Source organism: Pungitius pungitius, chromosome 6 (assembly GCF_949316345.1).
Source record: "Pungitius pungitius chromosome 6, fPunPun2.1, whole genome shotgun sequence".
Classification (NCBI taxonomy): Eukaryota; Metazoa; Chordata; class Actinopteri; order Perciformes; family Gasterosteidae; genus Pungitius; species Pungitius pungitius.
Window position 1 is genome coordinate 13,346,023 of NC_084905.1, and position 23,239 is coordinate 13,369,261.

At 43.2% G+C, this 23,239-nt stretch overlaps 1 protein-coding gene across 11 annotated transcripts; it reads left to right on the forward strand.

The window, feature by feature from the left end:
• The first annotated feature begins 1,087 nt into the window (after positions 1-1,087).
• On the forward strand, positions 1,088-22,897 carry c2cd5 (C2 calcium dependent domain containing 5). Of its 11 annotated transcripts, XM_062562766.1 has the most exons (32): positions 1,088-1,436; positions 1,923-2,031; positions 2,200-2,286; positions 2,428-2,599; positions 2,697-2,792; positions 3,139-3,294; positions 3,407-3,644; positions 5,344-5,504; positions 6,525-6,743; positions 7,232-7,320; positions 7,726-7,761; positions 8,846-8,954; positions 11,349-11,402; positions 13,084-13,198; positions 13,911-14,009; positions 14,130-14,241; positions 14,332-14,411; positions 14,493-14,679; positions 14,777-14,941; positions 16,664-16,708; positions 17,165-17,305; positions 17,383-17,446; positions 17,565-17,626; positions 17,880-17,978; positions 18,112-18,201; positions 18,306-18,384; positions 18,568-18,666; positions 19,113-19,145; positions 19,447-19,578; positions 20,721-20,914; positions 20,999-21,145; positions 21,278-22,897. In XM_062562766.1, exons 2-32 carry the CDS (start codon positions 1,942-1,944, stop codon positions 21,398-21,400), a joined length of 3,573 nt encoding a protein of 1,190 aa, XP_062418750.1. In that variant the 5' UTR covers positions 1,088-1,436; positions 1,923-1,941; the 3' UTR covers positions 21,401-22,897. The 11 variants fall into 11 exon arrangements, with proteins under 11 accessions (XP_062418750.1, XP_062418751.1, XP_062418753.1 ...); XM_062562767.1 differs by lacking the exon at positions 11,349-11,402 and having other exon boundaries at positions 1,089-1,436; XM_062562769.1 differs by lacking the exons at positions 11,349-11,402; positions 16,664-16,708 and having other exon boundaries at positions 1,089-1,436.
• The last annotated feature ends 342 nt before the right edge of the window (positions 22,898-23,239 follow it).

Here is a 23,239-nt window from a genome sequence, read left to right on the forward strand (position 1 = left end):
GATTCAGGACCTCTTTCTGTCATGTGACAGTGCTGAATCCTAAACCGATTCTTGTCTCGTACTTAACAGAATGTTTATAGGTTTTTGTTAGATGCCAAGAAAGCATGTTATGAATGGACACTTTTTTACACCATTTCCTCTTTTTTCCATTGGGTTCGCATTGAAACAGAACAAATTGACATTGATCTAAATCAGTTTGGGTCATTGCATGTGTGTGCTTTGTGACGTGATTAAAAAATGTGTTTATGATGCAAAAAAGACATATTGGATGTTCATTGTATTGTTTTTTCCATTTCCTTTAATGGCATATAGCAGTTGCCATCTTCTAAAGGTCAGAAAGTGTTGTCAATTGTGTCGACCTCCTTTGGCATGCATGCTTCATTTCTGTGGGAGTGATGCTATGTTTTGTGAGCCTACCAGAACAAAAGCACGTTGTGTGTTTTAAATAGAGGTGGGTTCAGTTTAGTCCTCCACAGCACAAGACAGCATGCAACACATTATACCTTTCTATTTTGGGATAAACAACTCCCTCGTCATCCTCCTGTCCTTGTGTCATAATTTTTTGTGTTGCAATCACAAATGCTGAACAGCTTGGTAAGGGGAATTGGTGACCTTTAAAATGGGCCCAGATAAGAAGAGATTCTATAAATGGTCATGCATTATGTAATATTGAGTGATGACTCCCTCTTTCATAGTTTCAGGGACGACCCAGACATCTTCCTTCTTAGATACACACTGACCAAAAATACCAACCTATGGTGTCACTTTCCCCTGTAGACCTGAGGTGACAAGCTGTTGACTTTATGTTTTGATCCAGACAAATCCACCATACACACGTCTAAGCGTTGGTAGACTTTCACATGGAATAGAACTTCCGATTTGCATTGCAACAGTAAAGCAAATGCCTAGAATAATTTCATTGACCATACGAAAAATCAGTAATACATTCAAAGTTATAGATCTTTTATATATTTTCAAGTAGTAATTTCGAGTAGATTAGAGTCATTTCGAATGGGTTAATTTAGATTTTTTTCGGACCTGTTACGTGTGGGTTTTTAAAAATAAAATACAGATTTACGAGGCGACGTGAAGCTAGCATTCACTAACCCGTGAAAACCCATTCATCACGACCTGTAGCCTCATCAAGCTAGCAGTTAGCCTCACGCACTAACCACCGATACGTGTTGTTATGAACTCCTCGGTCGGTGGTGACGTCAGTCTTATAGCCGTTATCTAGTTATCCATATTAACAGCCCATGAGTGTTTCTAAATTGAACCAGACGCTCCTTCCTCCGGGGTTTGGGGAACTAACGTTAGCGCGTGACGTTTTGGGAGATCCGCGGAGGTCATACGAGCGGTGCGCTGTCAACAGTAATGTCCGAGAAAGCGGCCCCTTGTCGCTTTGACAGTCGTCGTTTGTTGATATCACAGCACCGGTAAGGACACCACTGTGTACTCGGGAATCGACGTTAACTGTTCAGTGTTTTAAGTTACGTAGGTGTCGGCTTTGCGCTACGGTTGTAAAAACATGGCCGATCAGGTAGCGCCAAGGAGATTGACTGCAATGCAGTGTGCGTTATAACCTCAACTGGCTTTACTTGCTAGCCTTGCTTTGCTAACAAAATCTAGCTAACGTTAACTATCTGTCGTGTGCATTCACGGCAGTCCAACAGATGCCTGTGAACCAAGTCGGGGACTCTTTTAGAGCGCAGCCGTACGGTTTTAATTCTGGTTTTAGTGGACCAAAGCTAGCGTATTAGCTGTCCATGAAGGGAATGAGCTCTCCACACTGTCAACAACACGTGCCGATGTGACGTTGGCTGAGTGGCTCACTCCGCCGTCACAGCCGGGTGTTCGTGACAGCAGCTTTGAAAAGGCATTTATACGTGTATTAACTTTTTATTCACGCGATCTATGGACAGATCAACTTCAAAGTAAATCATGCCTGGGAAACTGAAGGCCAAAATAGTGGCTGGTCGCCACTTGCCGGTGATGGACCGAGCCAGTGACCTTACGGATGCTTTTGTAGAGGTGAGGTGCATTTGAGGTGCAATGCCTTGCCGTTTCTTATAACTCAAACGTTCCTGTAAAAACATGTATTCCACATTTAGTTTCAGTATGGTTGTTACATAAGTATCACAACAAATATTTACAGTGGTATTTAAAAGATGTGTCTTGTTGTCTTTTTTTATTTCCCAGGTTAAGTTTGGAAACACGACTTTCAAAACAGATGTCTGTCACAAGTCCCTCAATCCACAATGGAATTCAGAATGGTTCAAATTTGAGGTAAAAGGCCAGTGAGTTTTTCTTTCGACCTGTCAGGCAGTGGCAGTATTATATTAAAGCATTACACAATGTGGGTGAGTAAAATTCCAGCATTCCTAACCTCTCTTACTTTGCTCCTTTTTGCCCCCCCCCACTGGGTAGGTTGATGATGAGGACTTGCAGGACGAGCCATTGCAGGTCACAGTTTTGGACCATGACACGTACAGTGCTAACGATGCCATAGGGAAAGTTTATATTGACATTGACCCGCTGCTGTGCAGTGAGGCGGCCTCTGTCATCTCCGGCTGGTTTCCCATCTATGACACGATCCACGGTACAAAACTATACTAATATCGCCATGATAAATGCACCTTCCCTCTTATATCTTTTATCCTTCTTCTGATGTATTATTCTCTACTATTTATCATTAGGTATCCGAGGGGAGATCAATGTCCTCGTCAAAGTGGAGCTTTTCAACGATTTGAACCGCTTCAGACAGTCGTCCTGTGGGGTCAAGTTCTTCTGCAGTATGTCTAACTTAACTTTCTCGTTCATTATTGTTTGTTTACATACTACAGATACAGCATATTTCTGTGAATAAAATAGAGATTCACGGTATGTAGCACAGATCCATACAAAACAATGCACAACAGATGTTTAACTGGACGATATTAGAGGTTTGGAGTTATTGACAAAAAGTATAATTTCTGAGATCAACAAAATGACAAGGTGGAAGTGGTAAGGTGTCAATATCTGTATCTCCAAACAAGGAATTGTCACAAGAATATGTGCCCAAAGTGCAAGCTGTGGAATGAAGGGCTTTTCCTTTTAATCAGAAAACCTTTTACACTGTGTGCTGTTTTTACATGGTAGCCACATCCATTCCACGGTGCTACAGAGCAGTATTGGTGCACGGGTTTGTGGAGGAACTTGTTGTGAATGAAGATCCAGAGTACCAGTGGATCGACCGCATAAGAACTCCTCGGGCCTCCAACGAGGCCCGGCAGAGGCTCATCTCTCTTATGTCAGGTAAGACGATGTAGGGTGATCGTCTTTTAATGTTTGTGTTGAGGCAGAATAGTTTGGTCCTCTCTTATGAATCCCTCTTTAACAATGTGGCTGTGTGTCACCCCCTATTTAGGGGAGCTGCAGAGGAAAATAGGGCTAAAGGTATTGGAGATGGGCGGGAATGCAGTGGTGGGCTACTTGCAGTGTTTTGACCTGGAAGGAGAATCGGGTCTGGTGGTCAGGGCCATAGGCACTGCCTGCACACTGGACAAACTCAGCTCTGGGAGTGCCCCCAACACCAACACACATATGCACCCGAACACAGCGCCCGCTTCCAATGCCTGCAATTCCCCTTCCAAGGATGGAAAGGAGTGAGTATGAACCCACAACACCAGCATGGACCTGATTCTTTTCTTGTGCAAGTTTCACTGCAAAAGTAGTTTGTGAGAATGGGAAAACATGATCGCTGTGTGCATGAAAGGGAGAGTGAGTGTATGTGTGTGTATGTGTGTGTGCTGGATGTTACTCTTGTGTATAGTCTAGCAGTATCTCCTGTGTGTGTCTCAGAATCTTTGATTCCGTATTGTTCTTTGTTCCCATTGGGTCACGTGTATTTCCTCATGAAACTAACAGCACACAACATATCCTGAGACACACACATGTATAGTACACACACCGCCATCCTCACCCCCCCCTCCCGCCCTCTGCTTGTCTGCTCCTTTAGACTGCTCTTGCATGATTTTCGCTCTGCCTCTGCATGTTCTAGTGCTGCATTTAGTGAGAATTTAGCACACGTGTTCTGCCCAGCCTTCCCTCGCTTTTTGTTCTTTTAGCTTTGGACTAGTTAGCTTGTAACTTCATCCAATTACTGTTAACATGTATGGTTGAGTGCATGTGTTTCTCCATCTGTGCATGAGTTTGTCTATATTAGGTATGTACATATGTTTGTAGGTTATTATGGCATTATATCCACTTACTTAACATTGTTTCATTTGTGGTGTCCACTTCAAAAAGTAAACTTAGTTCATCTCTGCGTTTGTTTGGGATCTGTTATCTGTTTTGTTTGCATCCCTTGTTTGCATGCTTGTGTGCTGATTGACGTAGCTGTAAATGTACAGGGGCTGAGAGGGGGAGTAAAAAAAAAAAAAACTTCTTTTCTCCCTTTTTCTCCTTTTGCACTGTATTGCAATGTTGTGGTGTTGGTTCTTGTGTGAGTCTCTTTCTCCCCCTTTGGCTTTCTGGCTTCATTTGGATTGGGACGTCTCTCGCTACTTGTGTCCAAATCGGTCGTCTGTCGTCCTCCCTCTGCGCACTGATTGGCCCAGGTCTCCTCTTGCCCACGGATGCCGCTCCACCCACAACAGCCCAGTGCATTCGGCCTGCAGCTCCCAGAGACTGTCTCAGAACTTCTCTGTCTCTGTTCCCACACTCGTCTTCACTGGTACGCAGAAGCGGGCAAGGAAATAGATACAAGAGAAAGAGAAGACGTTAGAAAGACTAAGGACTAGGAAGGACGGTGAGGTTTAAATGAGGGAGACTGAAGCATAGGACAAAGAGGCAAGGAAGACCCGTATACCTTTTGTCAGTGAAAGACCGAGCTTTGATAGCCGACTGATCATCCCTCCATCCGTCCCTTTTAGAAGGTGGGCAGTCAGATTCCCAGTCCATATCCTCCTGCAAGAGCCTGTGATATCTCGACCGTACCTTTGCCTCACTCTACAGGGACACATGCTTCAGCTCCTCATCCTCTGATGAATCTGACAGTCTTTTGTTTTGCCACGTTGCTTTCAAAGTTATTGTGTTTGGTTTGTGTGTGTGTGTGTGTGTTTTCTATGTGCTTTTAATTTGTGTTCATCTCCGTTTTGTTTTCAATGCTTGCTTTTATGTTTTTTTACACCATCAGTAGCACCTCAAACGCACCTCACCCAATGCCAACAAATCACATATACAGATCCCTTTCATTTTAAACATTGACCCACTCCCACCCACTCTCCCACACACATACACACACAGAAGGTGGTGACTGATTTAGGTGTGTGTGTTTGTGTGTGTGTCATGTTCTCCTGGCAGGCCGGTATTTGGTGAGGACTTGACCTCGTCCTCCGGCCCGCCAACCCCTTTCAGAGCCCTTCCCACCACCTCCTCCTCTCTCCCCCCCTTCTCTCCCTCCAAGCCTTGCAGCCGCCAGTCCTCATCATCAGACACAGACCTCAGTTTGACGCCCAAGACGGGTAAGAATATGTGGGTCTTCCCAACCACCCCCCCCGACCCATTCTTATCCATTCCCCTCCCTCACCTCATTGTGGTGCTACTCTGGGGGTGTTTTTTGAATAGCTGTTTATTCATTTTTTAACACATTCTTTCATGGTTGAATGTTATTTTATTGTAAACCTTGTTGTAAATATGTTTTTTTTGCCGTGACCCTTCCTAACCCCACCGCACCCCCTACTCCCACCTCCCACTACCTCCTCCCGTTGTTGTGGTCTTTAATAGAAGCACTGTGTCCCATGAGGGGCGGGTATTTATCTAAGGTCACTTATTTCGCACCAACTGTTATTTTTGATATCAGCTATAAACGCTGCATAGCCTGAAGTACCGTCTTACCAGAGTCGCTCACATGACTCCTTGGGAGGGGACCAGCAGTCCCCAAGCCGACCTCACTTGTCCTTGTCCCCACCTTTTCCTTTTACTCATATTTTCTCCTCGCCTATCATTTTCTAACCTTTCCCTTTTCTATTTTTGCCCCTATCATTGTCCTTTTTGTTACATTACTTATTAATGTCAACTTACCTATTCTGATCCTTAAAATGAAATGAGTCTACTGTTGTGCCAACCGATATTTTCCTGTAATTTGGAGAAACATTAAACCAGTCAGAACGTTGCAGGCGTTCTCGTCTTGCATAGTTTCTATCCAGATCCATGAACAATGATGGAAGGCCTTAAAGAACTCTAACTCTAAAATTTGTCCAAATTCACATTGTACACAGTGTACTGCTAACAGCAGCCTCAACCAGAGACTTAATGTCGACCAAATCTTTTGTTGATATGTCACATTCTACAGAGTGATTAGAGATTATTAGGTGAGTGAAGCGTTATGGCAAAATACAACACCCCGTCCTCTTTGTCCTCGCCTCATCCTTCTCTTTCTTCTCATTTTGTTGTGCCTCACTCACCTCACTGCTCTACCTGTCCATTCTCAATATATCTCTGTTTCTCTGTGAACCCTTCATCTGTTCCTTTCTGCTGGATAGTGGAGCCAGTGAGACGCAGGCTGGGGATCTACCTCTGCCCCAGTTCCCCCACCCTCTCCACAGACACACTGTCCCTTCTTGGTTCTGGCCTAGTGGGCTGTGGTAACACCTCTGATCACAGAGCCACCACCCTGCCCCCTCCCTCCACCATCCACTCAGACAGTGTCTTGCTGAGAAAGAGCGTGTCCTTCACAGAGGACCTGCTGCTGGCAGCCTCCGGTATAGTAGGACTGTTGCGTGTCATCAAGTACCAGAACTTTACAGCATTTTAGTGTTGGCACCATCTCCTGCATATTGAGTCAACAGGACTGTTCAGATTGACTTGACTTGGTGTTAACTGAAACAAAACAAAAACGACTCCCAAGCTCATTGTGAAACTACACCACTGACTGATAGCCAAGGGTTCCATTCAGGATTCTTCTTTCCCGACATATGGTTAGATGTGCTAATCAAGATTACACAAACTACTAGGGCAAGTATTTATGTCTGAATGAGCGAAAACGGTATGAGTTTGAGGGTAGGCTTAGCATGAGGAAGATGCAGGGTTATTCACTGTTCTCAATGTGAGGTCCACTTGGTTTGTCATAATAAAATGAATACTGCAATGTAACGATCAACTTCTTGAAGACGAATTGACTGGCTCGTCAGTCCATTGGCCTGTGTGTTGAATGTGACCCAACTGAAGCCGAACTCTCCTTTGTGATCAGGAATGGGGAGTGGGGGCAGCGTCGGGAAGGAGGCGGGGCCTCTGAAGACCCTTCTCAGACAGCACACGCAGACGGCTCTAGAGCAGAGGGTACAATGACTCAACACTCACATATTCATCGCTCACATATATACATATCAACTTGCTGTATATGCAGACATTTGAAACTGACGTGCAGTGTGCAGTTTCAATGAATTTTATTGTGTTTATTTTCGGGTTGCGTCTTGATTAACTAACGTAGAGGAAGAAAAACAAAAAGTAATTCTCAAGCAGAAGTCAAAGCAGCTAGCTAGTCGTCGCAATTTTTGCAGTTAACACACGGACAACCAGTTTGTGTTGCACGTCAGCCTCAGGTGTCTGGATGTAGGAGATAGTTAATTGCACGCTCTGTGTCGCTCACTAATTTTTCACTTCAGTGTTTAATGGGGAGTAGGTCTCTGTGAGAGCAAGTAATGGTTCCTTTCTCTGTCTTCATGACCATTTTTTGCCACTCAGGGAGCGACCTCCTCTGGGTTATTGTTAAACGCCAGGGTATGTCCCATCAGTGTCACACTTTCTCTCTTATGTCCACCTTTCCTCTAACACCAAGACAGAATCATCTCCTAACCCGTCCCCCCTCTAGTTGTATGCACATCCAAGAGGAGCACCCTTTGCACTCTAAAAAGATTCACAGACCTTGGGCAGAGGGCTGGAGGCTAGGAGTTGTGTTCCCTTCGAGTTTGAAGGAGCGTTTGTGTGTGTGTGTGCCATCTTTTATAGTCCTGTCGAGCACCTCCCTCCTTTGTGACTAACCCTCTCCTGAGTCTGATTTGGTTTCCCTGTGTCCACAACGGAAATGAGCACGCTCACCTCATCACCTCATTCTTGCCTCCTTGCTCAGAGTGGGAGGAGCTGTCAATCAAATAAGTAGCCATCTTCCTACCTGGAGTACTGGTCAAGAAAAAAGCCTATTGGTCATCTCACATGTTTATTAACCACGAAAGCCCTTCATCACATACACCCGCATGGTTGGAAATGATCATTTCACTCTAGGATGAGTAGTAAACTCCTTTTGTGAGTGACTGCATGGATTTGCATTCACATTATTTAAGGACGAGCTATCACGTCGGAGGACAGAAAAGCATGTAAAGCAGAGTCCTGTTGACCGTCTGTGGGTGTTCTTCACTTTTAACAAACCTATTTAATGCATTTAATAGATTTGTAAGGTTTGAATTGATCACTAAATGTGTGATGCAAAATACATATGCTTTTTTTAAACAATGCATTTACATAATCCTTTCCAAATCTATTTGAAATGCTCTGAAGTTTGTGTCTACAAGTGTAGGCTCAAATGGAGTGAGTGGAGACTCCTCCAGCGTAAAGTATTGCATGGGAGGAGGGACACCATCACACCTAGTCCTTGCTGCATGTTAGCACTTTCAATAAATGATACTTTATATAATGAAAAGCGTCTTAAATCAATCCGTTTTTTCCCCAAAAAAGAGACAACTAAGTCATGAAAAATATAAAATCTAATAATCACAGAACACAAATTGCATATGATCAAACACAGACAAGTAAATTCCAGATTGTGTTTTCCTTTATTGTAAATGACCCAGCCTTTTCCCATTTGCAGGAGTTCCCCTTCTTCACCTTGACGTCTTTCCCACCTGGTTTTCTGGTTCATGTCGGCGGGGTGGTCAGTGCTCGCTCCGTCAAACTATTGGACCGTATACACAACCCTGGTGAGTGCACCACATGCAAACACACAATGTCGTACTGTAGCTGGTCCACTGTCCTGTGAAATAATATGTATGAGCTCCTCCGGTACCTTGTGAGTGTCCAGTGTTGCTGCAACTGGCTGGTTATTTAATGCTGCCCCTCATCCTCTGGTGTTCAACTTTTCCTAGTCCAAATCTGTTTGATAGTTTGGAGATATTATTTTGAAATCATCAGTTATGTGATTAATAATGAATGCAGGTGAAAGCTGCTTCTTCTCATGCGTAGGCTGCAGTCTTAAAAGGAAGTGGTTAGCATAAGATAATCATCAGATGTGTCAAAAGTTCACATGCGATTTGATCGACTGCCTTTGTGTAATATATGGTGTGTGTGTGTGTGTGTGTGTGTGTGTGTGTGTGTGTGGCTCTGGCCACCATTTTGCTGCCCCTTAGAGGTTAGGTGCCATAATTGCATGGCTCCAATCTGCTGCCTGCTGCTTCTGTTGTCTGGCATTGTTGGCTACAGGTGGCGCTGTGTTGTTTTAAACAGTTGAGTTTGCACCTTATTTCACAATCAAATCCTTTTATGATTGTGTGTTTAGCAGATTTAAAAAAATCTGATTTATTATGATTTAAAATAGGACATTTGCTTTATAGGCAGGTGCCTGCCTGTAGTTGAGGAACTCTGTCCACTTTACAACCTCAGTAATCTTGCTCTTTGCTCATTGTAACGGCCGCTCGGATTCAAGCATGTCTGAGAATTTAGGTAGAAGGGAGAGCTGGTGAATGTTGGCTGTGTTAGGATAAGCAGGGTTCTTTTTAGATTTAGACAGGGGAACCCCAATTGGCTACCCATAATGATTGAATTGATCTGCGTCAAAGCCATCCATGCAATGATTAAACGAGCAACAGTCAAGTGTAAGCAATTTTCACATAACTTTCCCTGATCCAAATTGCAGTTATGATTCTGAAAAGAGCCTGTTTCCCTGTTGCAATACCATAACTATATATACCACAGAGCAGCATTACAGGTGCCTTGTGGTGTTTCTGATCAACAGCAGCTTTTTGGAGATATGCTTTAGATGGGAGTCACAGTTATCAATATGTGTAAGGGTTTAGAATATTAAAACATCTGCTTTTTTGAAGAAGGTCTGTTACAACTCAAAGATACACAAATTGCTTTTAGGGAAAAACTGGATGTAAACAAAACGTTTGTCTAAAACACATGTGTCAAACTCAAGCCCTGCAGGCCACATCCGGCCTGTGAATGAATTATCTTTGGCGCCGCATGATCAAATCTATTTACTATTAGAGTTGGCCCGCCGGTATATCGCACGCATTACCATAATACTACAAATCCCACAATGCACTCTCCGTGTGTCGTCGCGCATTTGCTGGCCCGCGCCTCCCAGTCTGTATTACAGACCACTTGTGTCAACTTTCAACTATCCCAAGACCAACTGACAACTTTTTACTCCATTAATTATTTTTGTGGTTTTTCCCATAAAATGAAAATACGAAGCGTAGCTGCTAAACCGGAAGTACATAGATTTTCACAGTAAGAATCGACGCAACCGTCTGCAATGACAGCGGTTCCCAGGATAACCTGAGGAGGAAAGTTCACTAACGGATATAAATAAATAATCCTGGTCTGACGGGATGTGTTAGCAGCAGTAGTTGACTACACTCTGCTCTTGGCTCTAAAATGTATTGTCCACATATTGTGTTGCTTCAGTAAGGAGATCGCAGAGTAAACATGTTCGCATCTCCACCAGTATGTGGCAGAATACGTGTATTTAAACCATATATTTAATTAGATTGAACTGTCATTGTTATTTGTCCAGGTTACATATGTCGAACTCGCGGCCCGCCGCCGGTGTCCGGCTGCATGTCCAGTGCGGTCCGCCCCCGCAGTGCATACGTCCCGCCGTCAGCGAACCATTAGTCGGACAGCCAGCGCCCCCCATTCCCCGTCAGCCGTTCGTCAGTGGCCCGCGTTCGGTCGAAGTCGGCAGTATCTGGCCCGAACCTGAAATGAGTTTGACACCCATGGTCTAAAAGAACTCCACAAGTCACCTTTTTAAATGAGAAAGTATACACACGTTATACTATTACTGTATGCTCCTTATTGTCCTTTTAAGATTGTACACATAGTATAGTATATACATATAGTCCATCTTCTCCTTTCTCTTTTTAAACAGTTTGCTCATCTCTATTCTCCTCTTTTCCCCGTCAGTTGTCTTGCGAGATTGTGTTTGTAGGCCTGACTAAAGTCTGTGTTTGTCTGGTGATCGTGAAGTGCTGTCAGTCTGTCTTTGCCAAGTGACAGTGGAGTGCTGCTGTTGTGCTGTGCTTGTTTGTTGGACTGTCCATGTTTTTCTTTTTCTCTCTTTTCTGTACTAACGGTGTGTTCTGGCCTAGCCTTGGGTGGCACACGCTCATACAAACTGCTAGACTGGAATAGTGTCACTGCAGGTATTTCCCCCCTTTTACTGCTCTCACCCACTGGAGCTATGGCAGCTCACTGAAGTTCAACTTGTGCTCACTTAGCGCTCACCCACCCACCACTGACATTTAACCAACGTAGCCCAGCTAGTTAAATATCCTCAAACATCACCTGGATACTGAAAAATTGCTGAAAATGGACTTATTCAGTGAGCTGCCATCCTCTTCCCTTTAATCTGTGTGAGTGTGTGCTGAGCTGTTGAGCATGTGCTCTCCCTACCCCATCCAGCCTGGCCTTCCCCCCCGCATCCCCTCCTACCTACCCACTTCATCCCGGTGACAGAAGCGCTTCCCCAACGTTGTCCCGTCGCTGTTCTAACGCTTCCTGTATCTGCATTGTTGTCAAACCTGTCTAGACCACAGAAGGTTTGGGAGGTCTACTCTGACAAAGAGCCACTGACCAGGCATGTGCATCCTTAATTCACTGGGCCGTATTCATACTGAGGAAGAGAGAGAGAGAGAGGGGGAGAGGGAGGGAGGGATGGATGATTTGTTTGGTGCCATTTGACGGAAATTTTAAGATGGATTTTGCATGGAAGGAAACAAATGAGCTTGGGGAAATGTGTTGTCACCCAGTATTCTCTAACTTCCAAACCTAGATCTGATGGACTCTGGTGAATGAATATGGCCCTTCTCTGCCCATGAACGTGCACATGGTCAAGAGCGTGCACGTCGGTGAACCTTTGCCTGTGTGAGATGCTGGCTTCGATGTAGAGGAACTGACCTCGTGGGCCTGTTGCCTGGCCATCAGTCATTATTCTTCATCTCTTCAGTTTATCGCCCACTCTTTTCCCCTCATTCGTTCATCTCCCCCGTCTCACCCAGAAGCTGAATTTCTCCCCGTTGTTTCGGGCGCTCCATCAGCATGTGGGCCTCTCGGGGAGTCATTGGGTGCTGCTCAATACTCTGATGTAGTTTCCTTCAGGTGTTTTTTGTCCTGAGATCCACCATGAGTGAGATTAAACTCCAAACTGGCAACAATTAGGCTCCCGTGAATGTTAAAACCGAGGTGAAGCTGGAGCAAAGCCTCATGAGACTATTGAAACACACCCATGGTTAGGCCTAATTATGATGAAGGCTCAATATCTTTGAACTTAAACCTTTTTCACCACCGTAGGAAACACTGCAAACAACTTGAATGTTATTGCTCTTCAACCAACCAGCCAGAAAGATTTGTATTCTATAGTCTGACCACCGCAGCCCAAATGTACATGACAGCTGGTGAACGCATCTCTCACCTGTATCCTTTCCGTGAGTGCGGCTGACTGAAGGGAGACATTAAGACGAGAGAGGAAATATGTGTTTATAAAATGTTCATTTAAGGAATTCTGGTGGCAACACTCACAAGAAGCCAAAGCATTGACTCTGCCTTCATCGTCATTCTCAATCTGTCATTCCATTTTTCTCATTGTCACTTTGTTTCACAAACTGATAATTGATTTTGGCTTGCTTTTAATACACCATTTGAATCATGTATGATCATAAAATACAAAGTGAACTGTTTGATGTCTTGATGTTTTTTTCTCAATATAACTATGTTGACAAGAGTTACGTTTAGCTTTAGCTCATTGTTATCGAGGCTTCAGTGTTCAGTGAAAGATAAGCCAATAATATTTTATTGCAGTCTGATTCAGAGTTTTGTGTTTTGCAGATGAGCCTGAGACTCGCGATGCTTGGTGGGAGGAAATTCGCCAGGAGATCAAATCTCATGCCAAAGCTCTCGGTTGCCATGCTGTTGTTGGGTACAGCGAGAGCACCAGCATCTGGTATGCAGTAGTAGCACGCATTAAAATGTATGCCATTACATTACATGTCATTTAGCTTATCCAAAGGGACTTACAATAAGTGCATTTAAACCATAAGGATACAAAAAACTCAAAAGAAACAACAAGAAACTAGAAAGTGCAATTTCATTAAATAAGCCGATTTACAGCTATAGATAAGAGCCATTACAAGTGCAATTTAAGTGCTACAATTTGAGAGTTTTTAGTCTAGCTGTAGTCTGAAGAGGTTTGTCTTTAGTTTGGGAAAAATGCAAAGGCTGCGGTCCTGATGTCTTCAGAGAGCTCATTCCACCATATAGGTTTTGTATTTGTCTCAAACACATACAGGTGAAACTCGGAAAATTTGAATATCGTGCAAAAGTTAATTTATTTCAGTAATTCAACTTAACCGTCTCCAGCAGGACTTGGCACCTGCACACACTGAGATTTTGAATTTGGGGTTTTCATAAGCTGTATGCCTTAATCATCCAAAATTATATCAAATAAAGGCTTGAAATATCTTACTTTACTTGTAATGAGTCTATATACATTTATTAGTTTCGCCTTTTAAGTTGAATTACTGAATTAACTAAATTACTAAATTAACTTTTGCACGATATTCTAATTTTTCGAGTTTCACCTGTATAGCTTAATATCCTGTTATGATCTTCATCCCTTTCTTGCTTACTTGATCTTTGATCTCCCTTCAACACAGTGAGGAGGTGTGTATCCTGTCAGCAGCCGGCACAGCAGCCATCCTCAACCATCGGTTCATGCGTGAAGGCTGCCTAGACCTCGGAATTACAGACCACAGGTTGTTAGCTAACTGATTGTAAATCCTTGTATGTTAACAGTTTATGTCAGCACTGCTTGAATTGCTGCTTGAAAATTGCCTTATGGAGGCTGATACCAGATGGCGTTTATTGTCCTCCAGGTTTGAGGAGCCGTCTCCCCCGAGCTGTGGCTTCTGCCACATTCCGTATGACGAGCTCAACATGCCCTTTCCTGCCCAGCTCACCTACTGTTACCTATGCAGGCGACAAAAGGTCTCAAATGGGGGTCCATTCCATGAATGTAGTGTGGTGGTGAAAGAAAATAGGAATTAATATTATAACAGTTTTTGTATTTTATTCAAGGTTCCCGATGTACTCTTCACAACAATCAACCTGCCACCAGAAGCGGCTGTTACGGGGAAGGGCTGCCTTATCCAGGCCAGGTACGTCACCTCACAGGTAAACTGTTGATGGACGAGCCTCACATTCAAGATATTCAACAAAGGGATTTAATGTGTCCTTAGACTGTGTCGTCTAAAGAAGAAGGCTCAGGGAGAAGTGAATGCGACTGCCATCTCCAACCTGCTGCCATTCATGGAGTACGAGCTGCACACTCAGCTGATGAACAAGCTGAAGCTGCGGAGCATGAACTCTTTGTTCGGCTTACACATAGAGATCAGCGTCGGAGAGAACATGCTTCTGGGTCTGGCTGTAGGTTGACATTTGAGGCATTTGAGTTGACAATTGTTTGCTGCATATTCATTTAAAACGTTTGTGTGTTTGTGTGTGTGTGTGTGTGTGTGTTCAGTCTGCTACAGGAGTGTACCTGACAGCCCTGCCCCCACCAGGGGGCATCCAGATTGCAGGGAAGACTCCTGGTGACCTAAGCGCTGAGCACCACATCCTCACCATCCAGAAAAGAATCAATGACACCATAGCCAAGAACAAAGAGCTGTATCAAATAAACCCACCGGTGAGACATGCACGGACAGTAATTAATCAAAGGATGACCAGCTGACATGTCGTGTTAGCCCAAAGCACACACTGGGTATTTGTAAACTTTGGGAGACCTATTTAAACCAATACATTTAAAATCGCGTTTTTAAGATATGTTGAAAACTTGGTTCCCTGATAAATCTTTAAATATTATTAATTTACCTAAATCTTACATCCATTTTATATTTTTCAGGTATAATATACACTCACCGGCCACTTTATTAGGTACCCCATGCTAGTAACGGGTTGGACCCCCTTTTGCCTTCAGAACTGCCTCAATTCTTCATGGCATAGATTCAACAAGGTGCTGGAAGCATTCCTCAGGGAGTTTGGTCCATATTGACATGATGGCATCACACAGATGTGCAGCAGATTTGTCGGCTGCACATCCATGATGCGAATCTCCCGTTCCACCACATCCCAAAGATGCTCTATTGGATTGAGATCTGGTGATTGTGGAGGCCATTTGAGTACAGCGAACTCATTGTCATGTTCAAGAAACCAGTCTGAGATGATTCCAGCTTTATGACATGGCGCATTATCCTGCTGAAAGTAGCCATCAGAAGTTGGGTACATTGTGGTCATAAAGGGATGGACATGGTCAGCAACAATACTCAGGTAGGCTGTGGCGTTGCAACGATGCTCAATTGGTACCAAGGGGCCCAAAGAGTGCCAAGAAAATATTCCCCACACCATGACACCACCACCACCAGCCTGAACCGTTGATACAAGGCAGGATGGATCCATGCTTTCATGTTGTAGACGCCAAATTCTGACCCTACCATCCGAATGTCGCAGCAGAAATCGAGACTCATCAGACCAGGCAACGTTTTTCCAATCTTCTATTGTCCAATTTCGATGAGCTTGTGCAAATTGTAGCCTCAGTTTCCTGTTCTTAGCTGAAAGGAGTGGCACCCGGTGTGGTCTTCTGCTGCTGTAGCCCATCTGCCTCAAAGTTCGACGTACTGTGCGTTCAGAGATGCTCTTATGCCCACCTTGGTTGTAACGGGTGGTTATTTGAGTCACTGTTGCCCTTCTATCAGCTCGAACCAGTCTGGCCATTCTCCTCTGACCTCTGGCATCAACAAGGCATTTCCGCCCACAGAACTGCCGCTCATTGGATGTTTTTTCTTTTTCCGACCATTCTCTGTAAACCCTAGAGATGGTTGTGCGTGAAAATCCCAGTAGATTAGCAGTTTCTGAAATACTCAGACCAGCCCTTCTGGCACCAACAATCATGCCACGTTCAAAGTCACTCAAATCACCTTTCTTCCCCATACTGATGCTCGGTTTGAACTGCAGGAGATTGTCTTGACAATGTCTACATGCCTACATGCACTGAGTTGCCGCCATGTGATTGGCTGCTTAGAAATTAAGTGTTAACGAGCAGTTGGACAGGTGTACCTAATAAAGTGGCCGGTGAAATTGGACAATAGAAGATTTGTATCTATATAGCTGGCCATTAAATACGTAAGAGTTGTGACTATCACATACAGTCAATACAGGGTTTTTTTTACACAATAAGTATCGTCATTCCTTCACACAAACCAATACATTTCATTCAGAACTGTTTCCTTTATTTGGGGTTTAATTGTCTTTACGAGTGTTAAAATCATGTCCGTAATCATACATTATAAGTAGTGTGTTCTTTGTGAATCCTGAAAAACTTACCCCTCTTGTCTCTCTCTGGTCATTAAAGAAATTATTTGCGCTGGACCCTGAGGTATTCTGCGGCATAAACATGGTACTGAGCCTGGCACCTTTTAGCTGTGAGACACAGCAAAGCATGACAAATATTTCAATGTATTAATCCCGATACTACCCCACTGTTACTACAACTGTACAACCGTTCTAAACTGGGGACATTTGTGAGCAGATAGATGTGTAACCCATTCCAGTTTCACCCTTTGAGGGTAAACCACTGTAAACTCATTTTTTCTACGTTAACGTACTTTTATTATGTCCATCTACACTCACATCCGTGTATGATATTCATGTTGTGTGTGTGTGTGTTTCCAACACTCTTCATTCTTTAAGATCCATATTCAACATTAGCCATGTGTGTGTGATGGTGAATCTCATTTGGGTACTAGTGATTCCGAGCATGTGGTTTGTTATTAGCTTCAACTTTCTACTACATGTCTTCTGGTGATCACTTTGACGTCTCGTCCGCTGTTTTTTCTTGTCCTTCTGCTTGCAGGAGCTGACAGACGAAGTGCTCGGTTCCCCAGTTCCTGACTCGAGGCAGCGATCCAGGCTTTTCCGCTCACACTCAGAAAGCTCAGATGAAGTGTCAGAACTGGACCTCTCTCACGGCAAGAAGGATGCCTTTGTCCTCGAGGTGTGGTTCTACAAAATAAAATACATTTATATGCAGCTCTTTTCGTGAAGTGACTCCATTTGGTTTCATTTGCACAGATTGATGACACTGATGCTGTGGAGGACATCCACTCCCTCCTAACTGATGCCCCTACACCCACAGGTTTGCGCCATCTACAAACTTCCAAGTAATTGTAGTGCGTCATTTTGCACTGCACGTGCTAACCTTTAACAAATGTAATTATCCTTCCATCATCTGTGTTTCCACTTAAAATGTTCAGGTTTCTACAGTTGCAACACAGAGATCATGCCTGGGATTTACAACTGGACTTCAGGATTTCAGGTAACTCAACATAATATAGTGTCACTTACTTTATAGATCACTTTTTCCAAACACAATCGTTCATGCATGTAGTTTTTGCCATTGTGCACATTTGGTATTTTTCCATGTGTATAGGCCTCTATTGTTACAGTGAGCTACAATTTGCACATCATTCATCACAAATTACCAGGAAAACTGTACACTTTAACTGTAATTTAGGAAGTTACGCTCTTTTCTTGAAAGTGAATGCTATTTGTTTGTTATTGTCTTGCAGATGTTTACATCTGTGAGGGTCTTTAGGTTGAGTAATGCCAATCTCACTAACCAAGGCTTGAACAAGATCTTCACTGACCTATGTGAGAATCTGTTGAAGGTAGGAAGCCATTATTGATCAGTTCACAACATGCACTGCCGTGTTTATCCTTCGTAATGGCCATGTCATACAGTTAGGAATAAAACGTGCAGTCGTCTCCATGATAAGAGTCAATTCATTTTGTTTGTTTCAGAGTTTTTACTTCAAGTTGCGCTCTATGATCCCCTGCTGTCTGTGTCAGCTCAACTTCACAGTAGCAGTGCCAGAGGAGGAACTCATACAGGTGGGAGGTTTCAGGACATCTTTGTTTGTGAAATTGCAAAAACAAAACAGTATTGATAAGTCAAACTGAAATACTTCTTACATCTACCGTTTCCTCCCACCTAGGTCACAGTGACAGCCGTTGCCATGACGTTTGACAAAGACCAGAGTCAAGAGAAGACGGCAGACAAGCTCCCCGCCAAAGGTCCGCCTGGTTTAAGGAGATTAATTATTTATTTTGGCCAATTTACAAATAGTCCCATTTATAGTGGAGAAAGGCAGACAAGGCATCTACTATATCTTTGGGCAATGTTATAGCTGTATCACTGAGTGGAGCTACTTCAAACAATGTGCAAAAACGTCACTTCTGTTGCGCATATACACTCAGTTTCAGGAGGCAGTGAGACTGAAGAGCAACTGCAGTTTCCATTGGAGTTATGCGCAGACCCATCATCCACCAACTTTCAGCCATCATCTAAAATCTCAGGTAACAATTGTGTCTGATTTGCCCTTACCTTCCCCACCCTGCTTCCCTAACAGGCATTGCCCCTCTGCCCCACTAACAACTTTATGCACAGTCTCTTTAGTCACGCCAGCTGCAAAACTCTATCAAAATCAGCTGGTGCTGGTTCGTTCACCAGGTAAACAAACAGTGATGTGACGTAGACGGCTGTGTGAACTTAGATAGCTGTGTGTGGTCGCGCTCCTGAAACCACATGGCTTACTTTTTAGTCACATGAATTTAACTCCTTAACAACAGTGAGGAGCTTGCTCCATTGATTGTAAGCACTGATTATAGGTGAAGAGTAATGTTTAAAGGTGAAAGAAACACATACGTTGTAAGCCTTGTGGCGAGGACAAGGGAGTGATGCTGAATCCTTTTCCCTCCCTGCCATGTGCAAAGGTATACTTTAATATCTGTCTGTGTGACAGGTGTCCCAGAGTGTTCCAACTTCTCATCCAGAGGTGAGCTCCCTTTCCCTCAACCATCTCCCGGTGCTACCAACACTACTACACTGCCCTGTTTTGACTTTTCATCCTTTCGTCTCAGACAGAGTTATCCTGCACCACCCCCAAACCTCATCCACTTTTGTTATTTTCTGTTGTTTTTTTTGTGTTGTGTTTTTATTTTTTTCTCTTGTTGTTCCGTTTGTGTATGTTTGGGTTTGAGCGTGTGTATGTATGTATGTATGTGTGTGTGTGTGTGTGTGTGTGTGTGTGTGTGTGTGCGCGCGTTTGTTTGTTGGTTTGTTTGTGTTCTCTCCAGCTGCCTCCGTTGATTACGGTTCCTTTGCAGACAGATGCAGCACCTGGCTAGAGCTGCTTAGGCTGAAAGCTCACACCATAAGACGTGGATCAGTTAAGACAAGTAGGAGGACACGGTCTCTAGCACACTCTGGTGATAATACCCACGAATACAGAACAGTTTTCAAAAGCAATCTGAGACACACACACAAATGCATACGCTCGCAAACACTCACAAACCCCCCCATGCATGCCGCTGGGGGGCGGAGCATCGTAGATCAAGCTCCGGCTTTTTAGCTAGAGTGTGAACGTTGAAGCCCCGCCCCTTAGAGGGATCCACAATCAGAAGCTTGGCTCATAAAAACCTGCAGCCATGGCAACCACAATGACAATTTATTGAAAATCTTTTTTGTTTTGCAGCATGTTTAGATGTGTACGGGTTGGATGGGTTTTAGAAATTGAATGTTTATTATACTAATTCCTTTGATTTTCTTTGCATTTGCATTATTGAATGTGCTTAAGCTGCCTAAAATTCTAATGATCTGTGAACATACTTTTCATATACAATCAGAAGATGTGAAGATAGAGGTGGGGACTGCGGGCTGAGGGGGGGGGTGGTGGCAATCGTTTTTCTGTAAGATCATCTAGTATATTTTTTAGTCCGGTACACAGCATGTAAACAATACAGTCTAATGTGTGGCTCTGAAGGTTCCTGGTTTGATCGATGTAAGCCACATCAGGTGAATTTCACAGTAGGACAATGGAGCATCTTTCACACTCTGGCTCGTGTACATGTGCCCAGCTCTTAGCTGTCTCTGTGCGTCTCCATTTCTGAAGCCTTTCACAAATTGAAATCAATATAAATATTCTCTCATGTACTTCACTGTACTGCAAATCCTGTATTCACACTTGTAAACACAAACAGCTGTGCCCAGGTCTGTCCGTCTGTCTGCAGACACTGTTTAACTGTCTTGTCCGTTTGCTATAATTGCATGATATGCATGGCAGAGCACGCTTTCCAGGTGATTTTTTTTTTTGGCTCCACACAGACAACTTACATACTTGCAGATAAGTGCACATGTGTCACTCCTGCTGTAAATATGCTTACAGGGTAGCCTTTTTGCACGTACATTCCACATTCACATTTCTTTCTGCTTTTTAGAGTTCATATCTGCTTATCATTTTCCCAAATTTTTGAGTGTTTTTTGCGATCTCCATTCTCTTTCGTCTTCTCTCCCCCCTTGTTTTATTTCCACTTCTCCTTTCGACCTCGACATGCTCTCTCTGAACATGCAGTCTCCTCTTTGGAGCGCTCCAGTCCGCTGCCTGAGGGCCGTTCCCGCTCACTGCGATCCAACCGCTCCTTTGGGGGAATTTCTGTCGCCGTGGTGAAGATGACGCCGCTCTCATTCCTCCCCGGGACACGCATCATTAAATACCTCGGGATCATCAACATGTTTTTCATCAGAGAGACAACATCTTTACGAGAGGTACGACTGCGAAAAAAGACTACACATGCACAAGCCCCCTGATATTGTGCAACATAGCTGTACACATGTGTTTTTCCTCTGCAGGAAGGGGGTGTCAGTGGCTTCCTCCATACATTCATAGCAGAGGTGTTTTCGATGGTTCGAGCCCATGTAGCTGCCTTGGGTGGCAATGCGGTGGTGTCTTATAGCATGAAAGAGTGTATGTTAATGGAAAATCCAAACAAGAACCAGGTAATCATACACAAACACACTTAAGTATTTACCTCTGTTATACATGATAGCACAATGTACTATTGTCTGCATCCTCAGACTTCAGCTGTACTTGTTGTGGTTCATTCTTCCTCTCTTTCTTTCCTCCTCAAGGCTCAGTGTCTCATTAATGTGAGTGGTGATGCCGTCATCTGTGTCAGGGAAACGGACCAAGAGCCCACTCCCTCAACAAGCATCGGACAGAACTGCGGTAGTGCCACATACGAGGCTACATGACAGTGAACCACAGACCTCACGTTGTCTGCAGGATCTGTCTACACAATCTGAGTGAATCTGAGTCTAGCCGTCCAAAAATGAGTCATTTATGCCTGCCTTAAATCTCTGTAGGTGATCCACAGATTTAGACCCACGCAATAAAAAACAAATACTTGCATACACTCTGAAGTATGCAGTCTGGATTAATATGGTAATGCATGTTTCTTTGTGCAGAAGATACTGATGTAGCTCCCTTGGGAATTGGGTATTCTGGGTATTTACAAACATAAGACTTCTGCATTTAAATTTTGGATATGTATTTTGGATATCCATCCATAATTGGGTCACCCAAAGCTACTGTATATTGGTCATTCATTTGTTTGTGGACAAAAGAGCGTCAGCTATGACTATTTTTTGCATCTACAGCTACCAGGAGGAGTAATTACGTGACCATGCCAAAAGGGATATAGTATGCCAACAGATCATTTTAAAGTGGCCACATGATGACAATGCCGAGCAGGGCTAGTATTTACGTTTCAACATAGCTGGTGCTCTTCCACAAAATAGAAAATCCATTTGAATTGAAACAACTCACACTGTGATACCAATTTGTTTATAGTTATCTATTTGTTAATTGGTGTTCAGTTGTAATGTCTAAATTTCATTTTATGTGGATTCTGTTGATGGATAATCTTAATTACTAGTACTATTACTTATACTAAGTATTGCTCAGTCAGTATCCTACAGGGGATCAAATGTCTCCAGAGAGGGTCAAATAATGATCTCATCTATATTAATAATAATGAAAAACAATTAAAGGGTTACATGCATATGTATGTATTTTGTAGGTGAATAATTTTCCGTATTCTCCTTATTCCAGTGATTTATTTTTTTCAAACCATTAGAATTTTGTATTGCTTTGTTATAAAATTGCTTATATTATCTAAAGGATTAGAGGGCAGATAGTGATGGGTGTAGCTGGTCATATGTGGTCCTTTTGGGGATTAAATTAAACCTTCAGCATTTTTGTTCTAAGGAAACTCTTGCTTCACTTGCAGATCTAGGCTCTGTTCCTCTTCATGCGTCAGGCTGTCAGTTTCTGATGTGACATACCTTTGTCAAGCATCGTTACTGTTTCTTTTGCGCTCATGTTCTGTTAAACAATCTTGCTACTAATCTGTACATCGAGAAAGAACATCATTATGGTGTAAGTGGCACCTGAAAATAAACTGTAAATGTTCTCTAAAGTCAGATTTTAGTATTTTTGTGGGAAGAAATGTATGAAAACTATAGCAATGAATTCCAGATGATGCGCTGTCAGAAAATAAGTGGTACTCTAATCGGTTTGTCTGATCAGCTGCGTGTGACCAGTGTCATATATTGTGTCTAAAACTTGAATGTACATACTTGTATGCTTTTGCTATGACTAGCTGCATGGAGACCCACTTTTTATTGTCGTGAATCTGTATGTTCATCTGTTCAGTCATGCACAATAAACTCAATAAACTTTGAACATAACTTTTTTTTCTGAAATAAAGTAGAAATGTACCGTGGGCCCATTTTTATTCTAAAACAAATTGATCAGTCTGTATGTTTGTTTTTATCGGGAATCTAAAAACGTCAGCATTAGATGCTAACTTTGCCCAAGGGAATTACCCACAAGTCATTGCAATCTGACGTGAAAGCGTGGAGACGTAAAAGGGTAAACAAAGAGGACGACACAAGTGTGTTCACTCATTAAAATGTATATTAGAATTACGAAAACATGATCCGACGACATTCATTAATGAAATATTAATTTAGTAATCAACGCGTTTGTAATTGTGAACGCAAAGCAAGGACCAGACTTGAGACTTTAAT